Genomic DNA, 18,028 nt, shown 5'->3' on the forward strand with positions numbered 1-18,028 from the left:
ATTTCTTGTAAATTTGTTGGATGGATAAGTTACTGGTATATGTCAATGAAAGATCAAATCTTTTTAATGTCATGAAAATGATTACTGCCATTGAAGTTCATCATGCCTAAAATATAGTCAAATGTTTGATGCCCCATGACAAAGGGCATGGAATTGTTTTTCTAATATGATTTTTTTTTTTTCTAGCATACTACTTTTATTTGGTGTTGACTTTGACTTCCAATTTGACCACTCCAAGAAAACATTTTAGTTTCCTTGTAGAGAAAATGAATGAACTATGAGCAAGAGAAAAAAAAGATCTCAATGTTCATTTCTTTAATATAAAAATACTTTAAAGAAAAGCATTGTGATAAAATATCAATATTAACTGGAACTGCTTGTAATGCTCTACATTTTATTTACTTGATCATATAAATCAAAACAGTAACTCTTTATTAACATATTAATCCTCAGTATCTAACTTCAATAATCACTATCAAAATCTTATATTTTCAAAGTTCTTTTGTTCTAGATATTTACTTAACATTACAAAATTGTTTTTAAAAGAAAAGTAAAATTGAAAGTTAATCTTTTTCTTTCTTTCTTTATTTGTTTAAAAAGGGGCCTAACCTATTTAATTTGTCTATCAATAATTCTTTACATTTATGATTCTTTGTAAAAGGAAAATATATGGGCTTCAAAATTCAACCAAATGAATTTATTTCACATCACCTCTCAACCAATACCTTACAACTATCTACCTTCAAGAAATTAATTAAAAAGGAGAAATAGTAGATGGAAGATAGACAAGGACATATCAACAACTATTTGCTATCATCTTTAGCAAACTTTTGCTTTGATAATTAAATGTTTGACAAACATAGTGTAGAGATTGTATCACAAAACAGAACAAAGTGTAAAAAGAAAGAAAAAGAACAAAAAATACAAAGAAGGAAGGAAAATAAGAACAAAACACTCAAATGATTCTGGTCCTATAAGAACCAAAAGACAGTAGACATGGAGGGTAAGAATGATAGTTGAAGGAAGAGGAGGAACGGATTGGGAAGAAGAAAAGTGGAGAATAAATGAACACAAGAACAACGCTTCCGCACCTGCTTGCTGAATGGCAATGGTGTGTTTTTGAAGTTGAAGCAGGGCGAGGTTGAGCGATTTCTGAGTGTCTCAACAAACAGCAAACTGGGATGGAGTTTGAATGGGAAACGTGTCTGTAATGAGACAGATAACAATGTACACTTGTTTGTTTTTAGATATGATAGAGGAGATAGAATATGGAGATTGAGGTAAGGTAAGGCTATTTGTAAGTAAATATTTGAAAAATTCACAGAAAAACTATAGAGGGGGTGTTCTGTGATCGGCAAAGGGATCTGAATGCTAGCAGGGATGGCCTCTCCGGCAGGAAAGTGCACCGGCGGTGGCTGTTATGGTAGCAACCATGGATGAAGATTTTGCTCCCAAGCTTGAGGCTCTAGCATAGCTTGCTGAGGCCCCTGCACCAGATGGAGTGAAAAAGGCACCATTCATCAATAGGTCTCCTTCTGATCTCCAATTCCAGTTTTTCCACTCAGATTCAGCTGTCTCAACTCTCTTGGTCACCTGCAGAAGGTGGTTGATTCAGTAAAAAAAAAAAAACAATGGTGAGGACAAACTCGAGCATAAAAGTTTAAAAATTTGATGTGGTTAATCTTTTTACAGCTATTATTAATGGTATCTTCTTGTTCATCAAAAGAAAGACAAATCGAACACTAAAATAAGACGAGGTGTATCACTAATAGATGATGTTTGAACATTTTTAAGAGTATTAGTACCTCTTTTGCAAAAGGGTTGGTTGGAGCAGCATATCTGTTACCCTGGCTGTTGATGGTTGGATTTGCACTTCCACCAATGGCGTACATTTCCCAGTGAGTATAATCATTGTTCACTACATGGAAGTATCCGTGTCTACACCTGAATAATAGATCAAATTGATTCCATTTTGTTAGGTAGGAAACGGGTTCGGATGTTAATATTGTTCTCTTGCTTATAAATGGCTGAACACTTTCGTTTAGCTGAACAGAGTTTTAAGCCAATATCTATCTACGGATCTGGTTGTCATCAAGACATGGCAGCTTGAAGCTGACATTTCAGAAAACTGTGGTGGCTTAAAATGAATAAAAGGACAATAATGATGAACAGTAAGATTGTACCTTGGCATTCTTTGGATGAGTCCTTCTCCAAAGTGATTGTAAGCAATGGTCACTTGCATCTGTTTATCTCTAACGTAAGAATCACTATGCCCCAATAACATCACCTGTTCATAAAACACACAACGTGATGCACTGTCTCTGAAAAATGGGGACAAAAAAAGAAGGAAACGAGTAGATGGATGAAGTGAAGATACCTCATTGTGATGGGTGAAGTAATTGTTGGTGATGGTAATTGCGGTGGATCCCATGACAGCATCAACGAGGCCATCAGCACAGTTAGAGAGGGAATTGTGATCAATCCAAATATGACTTGACCCAAAAATGGAAATGGCATCCCCATCAGCAATTGTTCTCCACCCAACGTGATTGGGTGAACTCCTTACCATGGCGTTTCCAGTGGGCTTGCAGTCATGGATGTTTAGACCATGGACAATAACATTGGTCACAAACTGGATTGTGATGCAAGCTCCATTAGCAATATGCACATTGGACCCACGGGCATCAATTGTCTTGAAACTGTTCATGATAAGTTCCTGTTTCAGCTGTATCACCATGTCTCTTTTGAACACGATCCAGAGAGGTTCGTCCTGTATAACGGCATGTCGCAAAGTGCCAGGCCTTGGGTTGACAGGGTCATCGTCGCCTGAGTCAGTGATGACGTAGAATCGACCATCACGACCACCAATGGCATTTCGGCCAAAGCCAATGCCACAATCTGCTAGACGTTTGCGGTTCTGTTGCCAATTGGGGTCGCAGCGCCAGCAGTCATCAATAGGATTGCCGGTTCCACACGAGAAGAAACCAAGCTCTCTCCTCGCAGTGGCATTGCGGATACTCCTGATCAAGTGTAATTTTTTAACTGTTAATCTTCGGTGTTATAAGACTCCTAAAGAATGAAGTAACTATAATAAGCACATTGTTGGCGGAAATAACAGCAGAAACTCCTGCTAGCAGCGTCGGTGGGGGTAAATTTCTTGTATAATTAAATTTAGACCCAAAAAAAAGAACGGGATAATGGGAGCCATCAAAAAAGGCAATCCTATTTGTCAATATGTGAGACTGTTCAGTTTGATGGGTGAACGTTTGGTGGCCTATTTTTTCGGGTCCTTGTCGCCTACTGGGCCACTCAAGGGCAATTACCACTTGCAATAAACTCGTCCAAATCAACTTAAAAGTTCATATGCCTCATATTACATACAAGTCCACATGGACTGGATAACAAGATCCTAGAAAATAAATGGATCCATATTCAACAGCCTTGTTCTGAAATAAGACCAAACAGTTACAGCAGAATGAAATAGACAGGTATAAACGGATACTTGGGTGAAAAATCTAATGCAACGTTAAGAAGGAGAGACGAAAAATGAAAAGGGGTTGTCAGCTCTGGAACCAGGATTCAATCAACCGAAAATCTGACGTTGAAGGACAGAAAAGTGGCCATATGCATATTATTAGCGACCGTTTTTAGGTGGGTTTGTAAATTTTGGTCAAATTGGACAGGTTTACTTAATTTTCCTTAAAATTTTGATTCCTAAACCGTCACACCCCCATAATTTTCCTACTGATAATTCAAATTCTAGACTATACATGGTATTATCTCATATATTTATAATCTACATGAAGAGGAAAAGAGGACCCACATGTCAACCATAGCAGCGATCTCGTCTGGGTTGTCCACGGCATGCTTATTGACGGGAGTCTCAGCCTCAGGCTCCTCCAACCTGAAATTACCAACAGAAAAGAAGAAACGAACGATACTTCAGAACTGACAGTTGATAGGCAGGTTATGGATATTTGGCAAGGACAATTATGCATTTTGACAAGGACAGAGGCACATGCAATTTTGAGGAAATCCCAGCAAGCAGCAAATCATAAAGCAAAACGTGGCAACGCAACAAAGGTAGGGAGCGCAAGAAAAGAGAGTGGCATAATGTAACGCGTTTTTTCTTTTCACGTCGCGTAGTTCAGTGTCCAATATGGTGAATCTTGTGCAGCACTCAAAGGTGGAAAAAAGATACTCAAAAACCGTTGAAAGTATCTTTTCTAAGAGCCAATATAGAACAGAGAGCGAGCGGGAAAAGGCTATTTTCACACTCTCACACATGAAAATGTCATAACCTTTTTTAGCACAACAAACAAACGACATAAAAGGGAAAAAAGTTGCAAATCTGGGAGGGCGTCCAAATTTGTTACTGAAGGAGAGGAATCCCAAGAAGTAAAGGGTAACGAAATAAACGGTTCAGATGCAGGGATCTAGATCCAAGCGATGGAGATTTGTAAGAGAGTTGAGAGAGGCCAAAAAACAGACGGTTGAGATCAGTTCAGGTAGAGGAGGGTAGGAAGGGTATTAACGTTGAAAGGTTTTGTTAGGTACTGAATCTGCTGCCGCATTTATTCTTTCAACTACAACTTATTCATTGAAAATAAAAGAGAAAAAAGAAAAATTATTCACCTCACTGCCATTGATGAGTTGCTTGAGCTCTGCAACTTCCCGGTTGCCTCATTACTGCAAAATTTATTGAGATCACAAGTTTGAAACATAAAAAACGGAGAAATATAAGTTTGAAGGAATAGCTTATTGAACTCTCCATCTTCCCTCGTCATTCTCTCTGTCTCTATACTGAAATGTTTGGTAGGTCGAAATATACAATACAAGACAATAATACATTCCTGTAATTGGTTCTAAGGACGAGGCCTTTTCTCAAAGGAAACATAAATTTAGCGGCTCAAAGTACATGAGTTGTAAATGAGAACCAGAACGAGAGATGAAAAGCTCTGAGTGAAACAGCATTAATACAATGTAGTTGAGAAAACACAACCGCAAATACTAAATTGAAGAATCATCGAAGTTAGAGAACATCAAAACTCTAAAACCGTTTCAAAATCGAGCGTCTACTTACATAATGTGGCTAAAATTGATACAAAATCAGGAAGAACAAACGAAAACTATATAAAGAACAAACAGAGACAACTCGGATCCCATAAATACAGAGCAAATAACAGAGAAGGAGGCGAAATCGCCGACGAAGATAAGAATTGAGATAAAAGAAACAGAAAATCCACAAATTAAAGAGAGAGATAGAGATTCATACTCAATTTCAGGAATGTCTTTGGGAACTCTGGCAATTGCTCCGACGAACAACAAGAACACCACGAGAAGAAACAAACGAATCCACCCTCCAGATTCTGCCATTGGTCGTTCCTCCAACTCCAATTCCTTTTGCGTCCAAATGCAGACACAAATTTTCAGAAATGAGAATGAAAAAGACGAAGAACAAGAAGAAGAAGAAGAAGTTGGAGAAGGCAGTAATGGAGTCGGAGTAAGCTTCCAACGAAATGGCTTTTCTTTATAGACTTTCTTCAAAATGAAAAATTATAAAAACTATTCCAACCGACGTCAACACCGTTAACTCGGTTAGGTCAATTTTAATCTTCACAATATAACGTAACCCACCACTTCACCACACATTTCCAGTTTTACCCTCGCTAGCGCCCCGTTTTAACTTTTAACCACTGTACTCCCGCCACACGTGCGGACGGTCTTCCCCACGTGTCTCATCTTTCTCTCTCCCCGTTACGTCGAACCGCTCCTAAACGTTGACTCTTTGACCATCAGACCCTTCTCCGTCACGTAATCTTCTCCGTTACGTATTAATATAAACTCTTCATTTTGGTATGAGTCAATTTTATATTAATATTATTTTACTTTCGTTTTTTTTTTTTTATATATTTTCATGAGATTTTATTTATTTTTAAATGGATAATTTAACTTTAAAATCAATATTAATAAAATATATAATATTATTTAGACACATTGTCAAAACCAACTTTAATTATTACGAGAAAAATAAATAATATTTATTTGAAAAAAAAAAAGTACGAAGAGTTTACGGAAAATTAGTGATTTTGCTGAGATTAAGGAATGAAAATGGGAGAAGGGAAAATAATTAAAACAAAGCAATGTAATTAATTATTATGATAATAATAATTATTAATTAAAGTAGCATGATAATTATTGGGGTTTGTTTGGTTGCCACGTAATATTCTAGTCGCCAATCACGGGGAAACATTTGAGTCACAAGTTGACTCAGTATGAATCAAGGGATTTTATTGGTTTACAGCTACTGAGTGATTTAGTTAATATAATAATTAATTAACATAGTACACACTATCTATTAGTGATGAACTTAAGCTGTTATGAATGATATTAAAGTCAGACACGGAACAATGTGCCAATGAAAATAATGTTAAATTGCTTATAAAACTGTATCTACTATTTTAAAAGTTGATATTAACGTACAATTTTTTTTAAATGAAATTAAAAAACGTGAGGTTAAATTTATAAAAAAAAATAATTAATCATAATAAAATAAATTATTTTTCATTATAAGAGTATATTATAGTTTTTAACCTAAGTTAAGATTGCTTGTGTGAGAGGGAATATAAAAAAATAATAATAATAAATAAAAAGATAATGTAGCTTTAAATTTAGGTATTAAAATAACTAATTCATGTTCTTTTGGATAAATTAATTTTTTTTTTTATATTTCCCTTTTTATTTTCCCCTTTTGAAAAAGCCAATAAATTCTGTTTTTTTTTTTTAATTTAAACTTTTTAAAAGGAAAATAATTATTATTGTGAAAGGTGATTTTGTTTTTTAAAAAAAAAACACTATATATTTTATTATTTTTATTCAAATTATGATAAATTATTTCAATAACTTATAATTATTAGTTTTTTTAATTAAAAAAACCCTTTTTTCCTTAAAGATTTTTAGAGATTTTTGAAAGAATATTTATAGAAAAGGAAAGTTTTTTCTTTTGAAATGGATTGTGGAACAACCAAGTGACTCCCATCATGAGGGAAGTTGAAAATTGAAATTCTCTTCAGTGCATTTACAATTTTGCCCTTGTTTTTTGACATATTTACACAACCCAAGGGTTTACCACTAAGCAATGGGCCACTTATTGTGTGGGGGCTAAACCCATCAAAGCAAGTAATTAGTTTTGGGGTTTGACTTTTTAGGGTTAGAAATGGAATAATAAGTTTTCAAACACGGTTTTATAACCTAACAAAGGTTCCAAATCTCGACGTTGACGAAAATTTTAAGGGTAACTTTATGAATTCAGTAGACTTACGTAATAAACCTATAAGTTAACTGGAACATAACTCAATTGATTAAATTTTATTTCCAACCTTATCCTCTATATGTCGATTCTAAAAATTTCCACAGAGCTAGATTCAAAAGCTGCTCGAGAATCGAGCTTTCTCGATGGCATCTCAAGGAAAAAAAGAACAAAACAACACGAAATTTATGGAGTAGTTGGCATTAAACACAAATATGGAAAAAATGTGGGAGGAATAAATGCAAATAAACAAGTTATGAGGGGGGAAATTGCAAATGTAGTTTATAAGGCCGATTTATTGGTGAAACTGATATGTCATAGCCTTTGGTTGTGAATTGAAATTTTGGACCCAAAATAAGAAAAAGGGCAAAACTTTTTCCCTTTGGGAGGTACATCAGTGTCCTTAGCTACTTTTAATGTTTTTTTTTTCGGGAGTGGTGATTGTTCGGGATCTTATCCTATAACATTTGCTTTTAGTTCAACGAGGGGTCGAAAGATTTAAAAGTTTGATCTTTACTGATCTAAGTAATGTAAAAAATCTTCAATTGTCCATTGTTAAACTGGAAAAAAGAATGTCCGTACGAGTTTCTCATGATAGTCTCATTTCACTGACTACTGAAATACATTAAAGTTAAAAACTATCTTTTCAGGGAAAACCCTAACTAGAATTATGTCGTACGATGTTACATAGTACACAAGAGGTATATAGAAAATGTGGTAATAACTTCACGTGTATGTATGGTAAAGCAACGCTAGTCCTTAGCTTGAACATTTGAGCTTTTGATAAAATAAGAACTCTTGAGTCAAATAAATTAACGACTAATCATTGTTGTAATAGCCCAAACTCACTGTTAGTAGATATTGTCTGTTTTGACTCATTTCGTATCGCTGACAGCTTCACAATCGTATCGAAACATGTGTCATAAACTACAGAAAACACAAATGTTTTTTTTAATAATAATAATAATAGTTGAGCAATATTAATGAAAATGAGGTTGCTGTTATACCCTTAAAGAACATGTATATTACAAAATGACCCCAATTGTTCCCGAACAACATAAATTATGCACATGGGAAGTCATTTTAAAACCACAAAAAAAAAAAAAAAAAAAAAAAAAAAAAAAAAAAAAAAAAAAAAAAAAAAAAAAAAAAAAAAAAAAAAAAAAAAAAAAAAAAANAAAAAAAAAAAAAAAAAAAAAAAAAAAAAAAAAAAATCTAAATAGAAAATAACAAGAAAAATTATTTGATTTTGGCACCAATCATTTGGAATTTTTACAAAAATCCCCCCACTATACCCCTCAAGTATAATTTTTTTTGGTGCTTCTGGCTCCATTTGATGACACGTGTCCTGTACTTTTCATCTTCGGTGAAGGTTAGATCAAATCTTTCTCTTTATTGACCATTTTACCCTCTTGAATGTTTGCTCCAGCCTCCATGTGCATGGTAGCCCAATCAAAGCCTCACTTTTCATATCCAAATATGTATAAATTTAGATTTCATTTTATTTTTCATAAATATTCATGTAATTATAAAAAAAAGCTTTTTGCCACTTGAAATGTCTATTTTGTGAGATTTAAAATTAATAATATAATAAATGTCGGGAGAAATTTATTTTATTGGTCATTCTAACACATTTGAGTAAAGCTACGACATTTTATCAGTCAATTTTTGTTAGATAAGATTCTCGATCTAGAACAATTGACCTTATTCAATAAACTAATTTACGTTAGTTTTTTCGATTACGATCTGCATCCCATAGTCAATGAATATTAATTATCCAATTTTATAGTATCGCGCCATATTTATTGAATTATCCAATTTTATAGTATCGCGCCATATTTATTTTTTTAAATTTCACAAAATGACATGCCGACTTTTTGTTACTATTTTATCTTTTGATATTATTACCTTACGAGTAAAAATGTTGGGTGAGCTTATGATGGGACTCAGTAATTTTTTAATATATATATAGACACACGCAAGAAAATTTTTATTTAGCGAAATTCTCGAAATTACCCCTTTTTTTTCGATAATTAAAATATTATATTATTAAGGTTGGGAAAATAAGGATTAAAAGTAAAACAAAATTTTAAAATTTTGTTAATTATAATATATTTTTTAAAAAGAATTTCGTTTGTTATGCAGAGATTTGCGGATGGATGAGAGAGAGGGAGAGAGAGGTCCAGCCTTCCCGGGCAGGTCATCGCCAACCCGAGAACGTGGTCGAAAGTGGGGCCCACAACGGACCACATAAATGCGCATCAGGATCACGTCACGTGGCCAACCCGGTTTGCGTCTGTTTCCCATGGGCCCCACTCAGTCTCAAATCTTAGTTGGCATTCCGCCCAACCCGGCTCGCCTTCCGTGTATATTTTATTTTAGATTTTACCTTATTTTTTTTTAATTTTTAGTTTATAATTATGAAACTAAAAGATTAATTTATACGACATTTACAACGGTAATTTATTTATCTTGTATATTGAATTCTAGTATGACTTATTCATGAACCTTTTATGATATTTATATTTACGGTCTGGACCGAATATAGTTAAATGCACGATAATTGAATTAAAAAAAAATAAATAATTTTGCTTCTCTACTTCGTTGAAGGCCCAACATTTTACTAGTACATTGTCTAGTGTCTAGCTCTAATACTATTTGTAGCTCTCTCGAAAACGTTTGTTCTGTTTCCCTCTCCAATCGATATCGGATCTCACAATCCACCTATTTGGAGGTCAACGTCATCACTGTCGCACTATTCGATACCTGACTCTGATACTATTTATAATAAATCAAACTCACTGTTAGTAGATATATTATTCTTAAAATCCTCAAAATTTATAATACTCCTTGAATAATGGCTCCGAATTAAATAAAATTAAAATAATTTTAAAAAAAAATTGTACATAAACATGAAATTATTATAAGATGAGGTATTCTTTAATTAATTGCAACTCCTCCTAATCTTCAAACATGCATAATTTAAAATAATTTTATAACTATACGACTGTTAAAATAAATGAAATTAATATTTAAATATGTATATTAAATTATTTTAAACATTTTAAATAATTTTAAATTAAGTCGACTTGATGACGTTAAGTATTTAGTTCCGTTTTTTAATTTTTTTGGACAAATTACATCATTATTTCCATGTTTTCTCTGTAATTATTATAACTTTTTTTTCTCCCAACTTCCAAAGGCTATTATTGTAAATGTACTTTGACTTTTTTGTATCAATAATGTTTATATTAAATGATGAATGCTATAAGCTCAAATTAAATTTTATTTTAGTCCTCCCACTTTTTAAATTTTCATATTTGTCCTTTTAACTTTTTATTTATTTATTTATAAAATTTTAAAAATATATACAATTCTAAAAAAAATAAATTTGGTTAAAAATAAAATATTTATTTAAAAGGGGATGAAAAATAAAATTAATAAACTGTGAGAAAACAGTTATAATTCTAAAAAAAAAAATGAAAAATCTTATAATTATTAAATGGACCTTAACGGTCACGTTTTCTTTTATTTTTATGAGGCTAATTCAATCCGTATTTAATTTAGAAATCACTTCGAAATTTATTTAATGATATTTACAATACGAACCATATTGAATCAAAATTTCTAAGTTTTTGAACCATAGTCAAATTACATACATAGATGTACGTATCAAACATTATTATAAAAACTATATCATAAATGACAAAGCAAAAAAGGAAAACGGAAAACAACACTAACGGATACAATATTGGGCCGACATGTTTTAGAACGTACGGATGAGTGTGATGTGGGCTTGGGTCGACATATTTTTCTTCTTGGGCTGAGACCAGCCCAATTTGGTCATTTGAGCCCAATAAAACCAAACTGTTCATTGGATTACAAATCTTAACTGTTGCAATTCAATAATGAGATTTTTTAAAACAAAAATTTGTAACTAATAATTATCGAAACAAATTTACAAAAATAAGAAATAATAATTGTTTTTTTTTTTATTATAATATTATAATAATAATATATTTTTTTTCTTTTTCCAGAGTTTGCCTCCATTTGGTACCGTTCTCGCGGCCCGCACCGAAATAGTGCTTTACCCCTAGATGTCCAGTCGACTACTGCACCTCAACGCATTTCGGGGAGAACCAACTAGCTCTGGGTTCGAGTGGCATTTTAATTCTAACCACAACTCATCTACTGATTATTCAATATTAGTCAGTTCGGACCTCCACTTAGTTTCACCCAAGCTTCATCCTTGTCATGGATAGATCACCTAGGTTCGGGTCCATAAGCAGTGACAATTGCTCCATGAAGACTTATAAACGCTCTGGCTAAACCTATTGATGGCCGATGTGAAATTTAAGTTTCTAACTCTCGGTTAATTGAATCCCCCACTCCTGGTATTATTTTGAGACGCTCCGTATATGAGCATTTTCAAACAGGACTTATTGCTATTGATGCAATGATTCCTATCGGACGTGGTCAGCAAGAAGTGAAATTCTCCATTTATTTTAGTGAGTATCCGGTGGGAATTTTTCATGGAGAATTGTTTCATATGTGAAAATTTTATCTGTTTATCATATTTAAAAATATATTTATATTAAGTGGGACAAGAATTGGGTGGTGACGGGGACCGAGAATATAATCACATCCTTGACCCCATTTATCGGATCGAGATAAATCTCTACTCACTCCCTCTCGTATTTTTAGTATAAATTAAAATTTTTAAATTTGGAACTTATTAAATAAATACTAAAATGAACACAATATTTAAAAAGAATATTCAAACCTGTTTAAAAAAGGACCGCCAAATCCCAAATTATCGAGAACGTGGAATGCTTGTAATTTGGGTCAATATAATAACGGTGGTACCCCGGGCGCGCACGTCTTCTTCCCACCAGCATAGATCGTATTCTTTTTCTTAGTAACTACTGAAAAAATAAGTAACTACCCGAATTTCAGCATATTCCACTCTCGAAGATGCGAAATCCCACTTCAGTTCATCTCCATTTCCCTCTCTTCCATCGCCCAATTTCTGTCGAGAAGATTTAGACGGAAATCGCCATCATGAAATGGATATGCATTGCCCATTTTTTGCTGTTAATTAGGTTGATTGCGGCTGATCATCGACGAATCCCCACCACCCTTGATGGGCCATTTCTGCCAGTTACTCGTCGATTTGATCCGTCTTTGAGGCGTGGAAGTGATGATTTGCCCTTGGATCATCCCAGGCTACGGAAGAATGTTTCATCTAACTTCCCTGAACAGATAGCGCTTGCGATTTCCACTCCGAGTTCCATGTGGGTCTCTTGGGTTACGGGTATTTGATTCTTTCAGTCTCTGCTTACTTCATTTTCAGTCGCTGTATCAATTTTCAATAGTTTTGAGGAAGCAGAGTATTATTGATGTGTTTTTTCATTTCCTAAGTTTCAAATTAGTTGCTGTTGTTTTGTTTGATGGAAATTTGGATATGGGATTGTTTGAATTGGTTCAGGGGATGCTCAGATTGGCCAAAATGTGACTGCGCTGGATCCCTCGTCTATTGCCAGTGAAGTTTGGTATGGAAAAGAAAGTGAAAAGTACACGAGTGTGAGAAGAGGGTTTTCGACTGTTTACAGTCAGCTATATCCATTTGAAGGGCTTCTTAATTACACTTCTGGCATCGTTCATCATGTCAAAATCGATGGTATAAAAGCTCTTCTTATAGATTTCTTATGGTAGTTGGAATTATTTGAACTCTATTATTGTTTTGATTGTTTTAGTGCCTGAAAAAATCTCGTTATGTTATTTTATGGTTTCATTGTGAGATCCCACATCGGTTGGGAGGAGAATAAAACATTTTTTATGAGGTGTGGAAACCTCTCCCTAATAGACATGTTTTAAAAACCTTGAGGGAAAATTCGAAAGGGAGCCCAAAGAGGACAATATTTACTAGTGATGGGCTTGGGTTGTCACAAATGGTATGAGAGCGAGGTTCTAGGTGATGTGCCAATGAGGAGGTTGAGCCCTGAAGAGGGGTGGACAAGAGGCGGTGTGCCAGCAAGGACGATGGGCCCTGAAGGGGGTGGATTGAGGGGTTCCACATCAATGGAAGAAGGGAACGAGTGCCAGTGAGGACGTTGGGCTCTGAAGAGGGGTGGATTGTGAGATCCCCCATCGGTTGAAGAGGAGAACGAAACATTCTTTACATGAGTATGGAAACTTCTTCTTAGTAGACGCGTTTTAAAAGTTTTGAGGGAAAGCTCAAAGAGAACAATATCTATTAGCGGGGCGTGGGCCGTTGGCCAAAGAGGTCAATTTGAAAGGATGTTCTTATAGAGGCGCTGAAGCCTCTACATCTGGCATGGAGGAAGATCAACTAATGAAAGTTATTTTCATTTTGAAGCATGTTCTTTCGTATGGTGGTTCATAACTTGAATTAAAGATAATGCAAATTAGGGTCATTCCAAGAACACTATGACTTCCTTTAGAGTATTATTCCCTTTTATTTGCCAAGTATGTTGCTTAGTTTCTTGCAGGCCTCGAGCCCGAAACCAGGTATTATTACCGGTGTGGAGATAGCTCTATTTCAGCTTTGAGTAAAGAGCACGTCTTCAAGACTTTACCGGTGCCGAGCAAGAGTTCATATCCTCATAGAATAGCCATTGTTGGAGACTTGGGACTTACAAGCAATTCAACGACAACAGTTGATCATATGGTTAAGAATGATCCTTCTCTGATCTTGATGCTCGGAGATTTAACTTATGCGAACCAATACCGCACAACGGGTGGCAAAGGAGCTTCATGCTTTTCATGTGCATTTCCAGATGCTCCCATCAGAGAGACATATCAACCCCGTTGGGACGGGTGGGGCAGGTAAAACCCCATATAACAATATCCTGTTTCCTGTTTTTAGATCTTTGAAAATATCTTTTGTTACTTGTTTTGTTTTAAAAACATTTACGAGATATGTGGAAATTGAATACGTGTTCTTACTTTACCTTAATAGAACTATTATCTTTTGTTTATGACTTTTTGTGGATTGTTGGGAGAGAGTCCCACATTGGCTAATTTAAGGAATGATCGATCATGGTATGAAGCCTTTTGGGAAAACTAAAAGCAAAGCTACAAGAGCTTATGCTCAAAGTGGACAATATCATACCATTGTGGAGAGTCGTTATTCCTAACATGGGTTACATGTTGTATCCTAAATATCATGTGAATTTGACATGGGTCATATTGGGTATCAGGTTTATGGAGCCACTGACATCACGAGTTCCAATGATGGTTATTGAGGGTAACCATGAAATTGAGCCCCAAGTTTCTGGGATCACTTTTAAATCATATTTGACAAGATTTGCAGTGCCCTCTGCTGAAAGTGGCTCGAATAGTAGCTTCTACTATTCATTCAATGCTGGTGGAGTTCATTTTCTTATGTTGGGAGCATATGTTGATTACAACGCTACTGGTAATAGATACATACATGCAGTCTAGTCAAGTGTTTGAATGGAATTGTTTTTTTCAATGGCCTGGCTCTCATTGTAGGTGCTCAGTACGCTTGGCTGAAAGAAGATCTGAGTAAAGTGGATCGTAGCGTGACCCCTTGGTTAGTAGCTGCCTGGCATCCTCCATGGTACAATAGCTATGCTTCTCATTACCAGGAATTTGAATGTATGCGCCAAGAAATGGAACACCTTCTTTATGAGCATCGTGTGGATGTCGTTTTTTCTGGTCATGTAAGTTTCAAGACTCTCTTGGATCAGAAATATGCCTGTTTTTCTTGACCCTCTTCCCACCGGACCCCCGAGAGATCGAAATAACTTCACACAAATGTCTAGCCTTGCGAATTCAATATGGGAGGGTCATTGACCATCATGTTTATCTTGTGAATTATGGTCTACAGATCATTGAGTCTTGTACTGGCTTTAATATTGACCCTGTCTTAGGACTTTCAGTTTATTTTGCTTGTAGTTCTTTGTTATTAGATGAACATTTGATCGAATGTGTGCTATCTGTCTCGGCTGTTCAGGTACATGCCTACGAGCGCATGAACCGGGTGTACAACTATACGCTGGACCCTTGTGGGCCAGTTTACATAACAGTTGGAGATGGTGGAAACATTGAGAAGGTTGATGTGGACCATGCTGATGACCCTGGAAAGTGTCCTTCAGCTGGTGATAACATTCCTGAAATTGGAGGAGTTTGTCGTTTGAACTATTCTTCAGGTCCAGCAGAAGGGAAGTTTTGTTGGAACACTCAACCTGAGTGGAGTGCATTTAGAGAAAGCAGCTTTGGTCATGGAACGCTTGAGGTCATAATCTTTTGTTTATCATTCAATCCTTCCTTCGAATACAACTTTTGTCTGATGTGAGATCCTACCTCGGTTGGAGAGGGGAACGAAACATTTCTTATAAGGGTGTGGAAACCTCTCCCTAGTAGACGTGTTTTAAAAACCTCGAGGGGAAGCCGGAAAGGGAAACTCCAAAGAAAACAATATCTGCTAGCGGTGGGTTTGAGTTGTTACAAATGGTATCAGGGCCAGATACCGAGAGATGTGCCAGCGAGGATGCTAGGCCCCAAGGGGGTGGATTGTGAGATCGTACCGTTGGTTGGAGAGGGGAATGAAACATTTCTTATAAGGTTGTGGAAACCTTTCCTTGGTAGATGCTTTTTAAAAACCTTGAGAGGAATCTCAAAGAGGACAATATCTGCTAGCGGTGGGTTTGGGCTAATTACAAATGGTATCAGAGCCAGACATTGAGCGATGTGCTAGCGAAGACGCTGGGCCCTAAGGGGTGGATTGTGAGATCCTACAATGATTAGAGAGGGGAACAAATCTGTAACAGCCCAAGCCCACCGCTAGCAGATATTGTCCTATTTGGGCTTTCTTTCTGAACTTCCCCTCAAGGTTTTAAAACGCATATGCTAGAGAGAGGTTTCCACACCCTTATAAAGAATGCTAGCAGATATTGTCATTTACGGACTTTGCTTATGGGCTCAGTTGGTTTGGGCGGTTACATTTGCTCTCCTATTTTGGTTAAAAATTATCGACCTCTATTATAGTTGGTCAATAGTGTTTTAAAGTAACACTGCAGTTGTCAAGTTAGATTCTACCAACTACAGTCGAAGAGAATTTCATGGGGAAAAAAAAAAAAAAAAAGAACCCATCAGCTCAATATGCTGAACTGGACACTAATCTATCTTGTAACGTATAAACACCAAACAAGTTTCCCCCCTCTAGTGAAAGGCCTTTAATCTTCAATGTCCATTATCCTTGCAGTCTAATGAAGATCCTATGGCACTGTATCAGCTGAAAACTTAACTTGTTCATTTTTCTAGTTCAGGTAACAAATTCAACGCACGCTTTGTGGACTTGGCATCGGAATCAAGATATGTACAAGGACGATATCCATGGAGATCAAATATATATCGTTCGACAACCCCGGGCGTGCTCTCCGACTGCCAAGGTTGCTTCTGTCTCAATACTCTCTTGAATTGTTAATGCTTATAGGTCCTTTTAAGCTTCCTTGCTCTAGAACTTATAACGAAACCTTATCGATAAATGTTTTAAGGTTTGATACATTAGTAACTACCATGGGTTAACCTTATAGCATTAGCATGTAAGAAGACTTTGAGTGAATTTGTTCAAAGCACGTGGTGACTTATTTAGGATATGAACGTTCTATGAATTTCGAGACATAATGTTACAAGGTGCGCGTAAACTAACTCAAATACGTTATAAAAACAATCAAAGAATGCTGCATGTATACCTCACTTGTCTTTTTCATCTATGTTATCAATATTTTTCTATCAAATCTCTCGTTACTGTTAATTATTGTATTTATTTTTTAGCTGAGAGTAGTGTGGTAATTCCCCCGTTAAAAAACATTTAGGGCCAAAGAGATTTGTGAGATCCATGTTGGTTGGAATGAGAAATGAAACATTCATTAGAAGAATGTGAAAATCTCTCCGCATTTTAAAAGCGTGAAGACAAATCCAGATGGGAAAGAACTTTTAATTTAGAATATGTAACTAATTCGATTGAAAATGTAGATGTATCTCGAAGAAAGAAAAGAAAAAATAATTATTAGCTTTAAATAAGTAACAGATAATTACCATATATATAAATAAATATTGCTTAGTGAAATTGGAAAATTTCCATAGATAATAGAGTAATAATTTGAATTTAAATATGTTAAAATATTATTTTAGTTTCTATATTATCCATACATCTTTCAAATATGTATTAGTATATTACTATTTTTTTAATAAAAAATCTCTATTAATATTTTGTTAATATATTCAAATTCCCTATTTTATTATACAAAAATTCTTATAAATTATTTAACTAATTTTGATATAGTTTTTCTAAATGATAAATCCAAGATTTATTAATATCTATAATTAAATAAGTTTGTACCCCCCGGGATTCTAGGGTTTTTGGTGACATCCTCGTCCTCTTTGTTTTTCAAGAATGAACATAAATATTTATTGCATTATTTTTTCCTCATATGGAAAGTGTTCTGTCATGAAAAAAAAAAGTATATTTATAATTCCTTGTTTGGACATTTAATTTTTATGAATTCTTTTTATAATTAAAACTAAATAGTTACAAATTAAATTTCCCTGAATTACGAGAACTTTCAATCAGATATAATTCAAAGTTATTATTATTATTATTATTATTTATTTATTTATTTTATTTGAATCCATTTATGTCAAGTGAGTTGTTCTTGCTCTGGCACA

General features: G+C 34.8%; 2 protein-coding genes across 2 annotated transcripts; one reads left to right on the forward strand and one right to left on the reverse strand.

Annotated features, from left to right (window-relative positions):
* Positions 1–794: 794 nt before the first annotated feature.
* Positions 795–5,516, reverse strand: LOC111479711 (probable pectate lyase 8). The gene is made up of 7 exons (XM_023124527.1): positions 5,276–5,516; positions 4,636–4,689; positions 3,824–3,904; positions 2,378–3,020; positions 2,184–2,287; positions 1,806–1,944; positions 795–1,593 (listed from the first exon to the last, which is right to left on the reverse strand). Exons 1-7 carry the CDS (start codon positions 5,374–5,376, stop codon positions 1,372–1,374), a joined length of 1,344 nt encoding a protein of 447 aa, XP_022980295.1. The 5' UTR covers positions 5,377–5,516; the 3' UTR covers positions 795–1,371.
* Positions 5,517–12,155: 6,639 nt separating this feature from the next.
* LOC111479685 (purple acid phosphatase 23) lies at positions 12,156–17,048 on the forward strand. Its single transcript, XM_023124498.1, has 7 exons — positions 12,156–12,623; positions 12,798–12,989; positions 13,822–14,158; positions 14,533–14,750; positions 14,828–15,018; positions 15,312–15,593; positions 16,627–17,048. The coding sequence occupies exons 1-7, from the start codon at positions 12,371–12,373 to the stop codon at positions 16,774–16,776; spliced, it is 1,623 nt and encodes a 540-aa protein (XP_022980266.1). The 5' UTR covers positions 12,156–12,370; the 3' UTR covers positions 16,777–17,048.
* Positions 17,049–18,028: the final 980 nt, after the last annotated feature.

The sequence above is a fragment of the Cucurbita maxima genome, unplaced genomic scaffold, assembly GCF_002738345.1.
Source record: "Cucurbita maxima cultivar Rimu unplaced genomic scaffold, Cmax_1.0 Cma_Scf00005, whole genome shotgun sequence".
NCBI classification, from domain to species: Eukaryota; Viridiplantae; Streptophyta; class Magnoliopsida; order Cucurbitales; family Cucurbitaceae; genus Cucurbita; species Cucurbita maxima.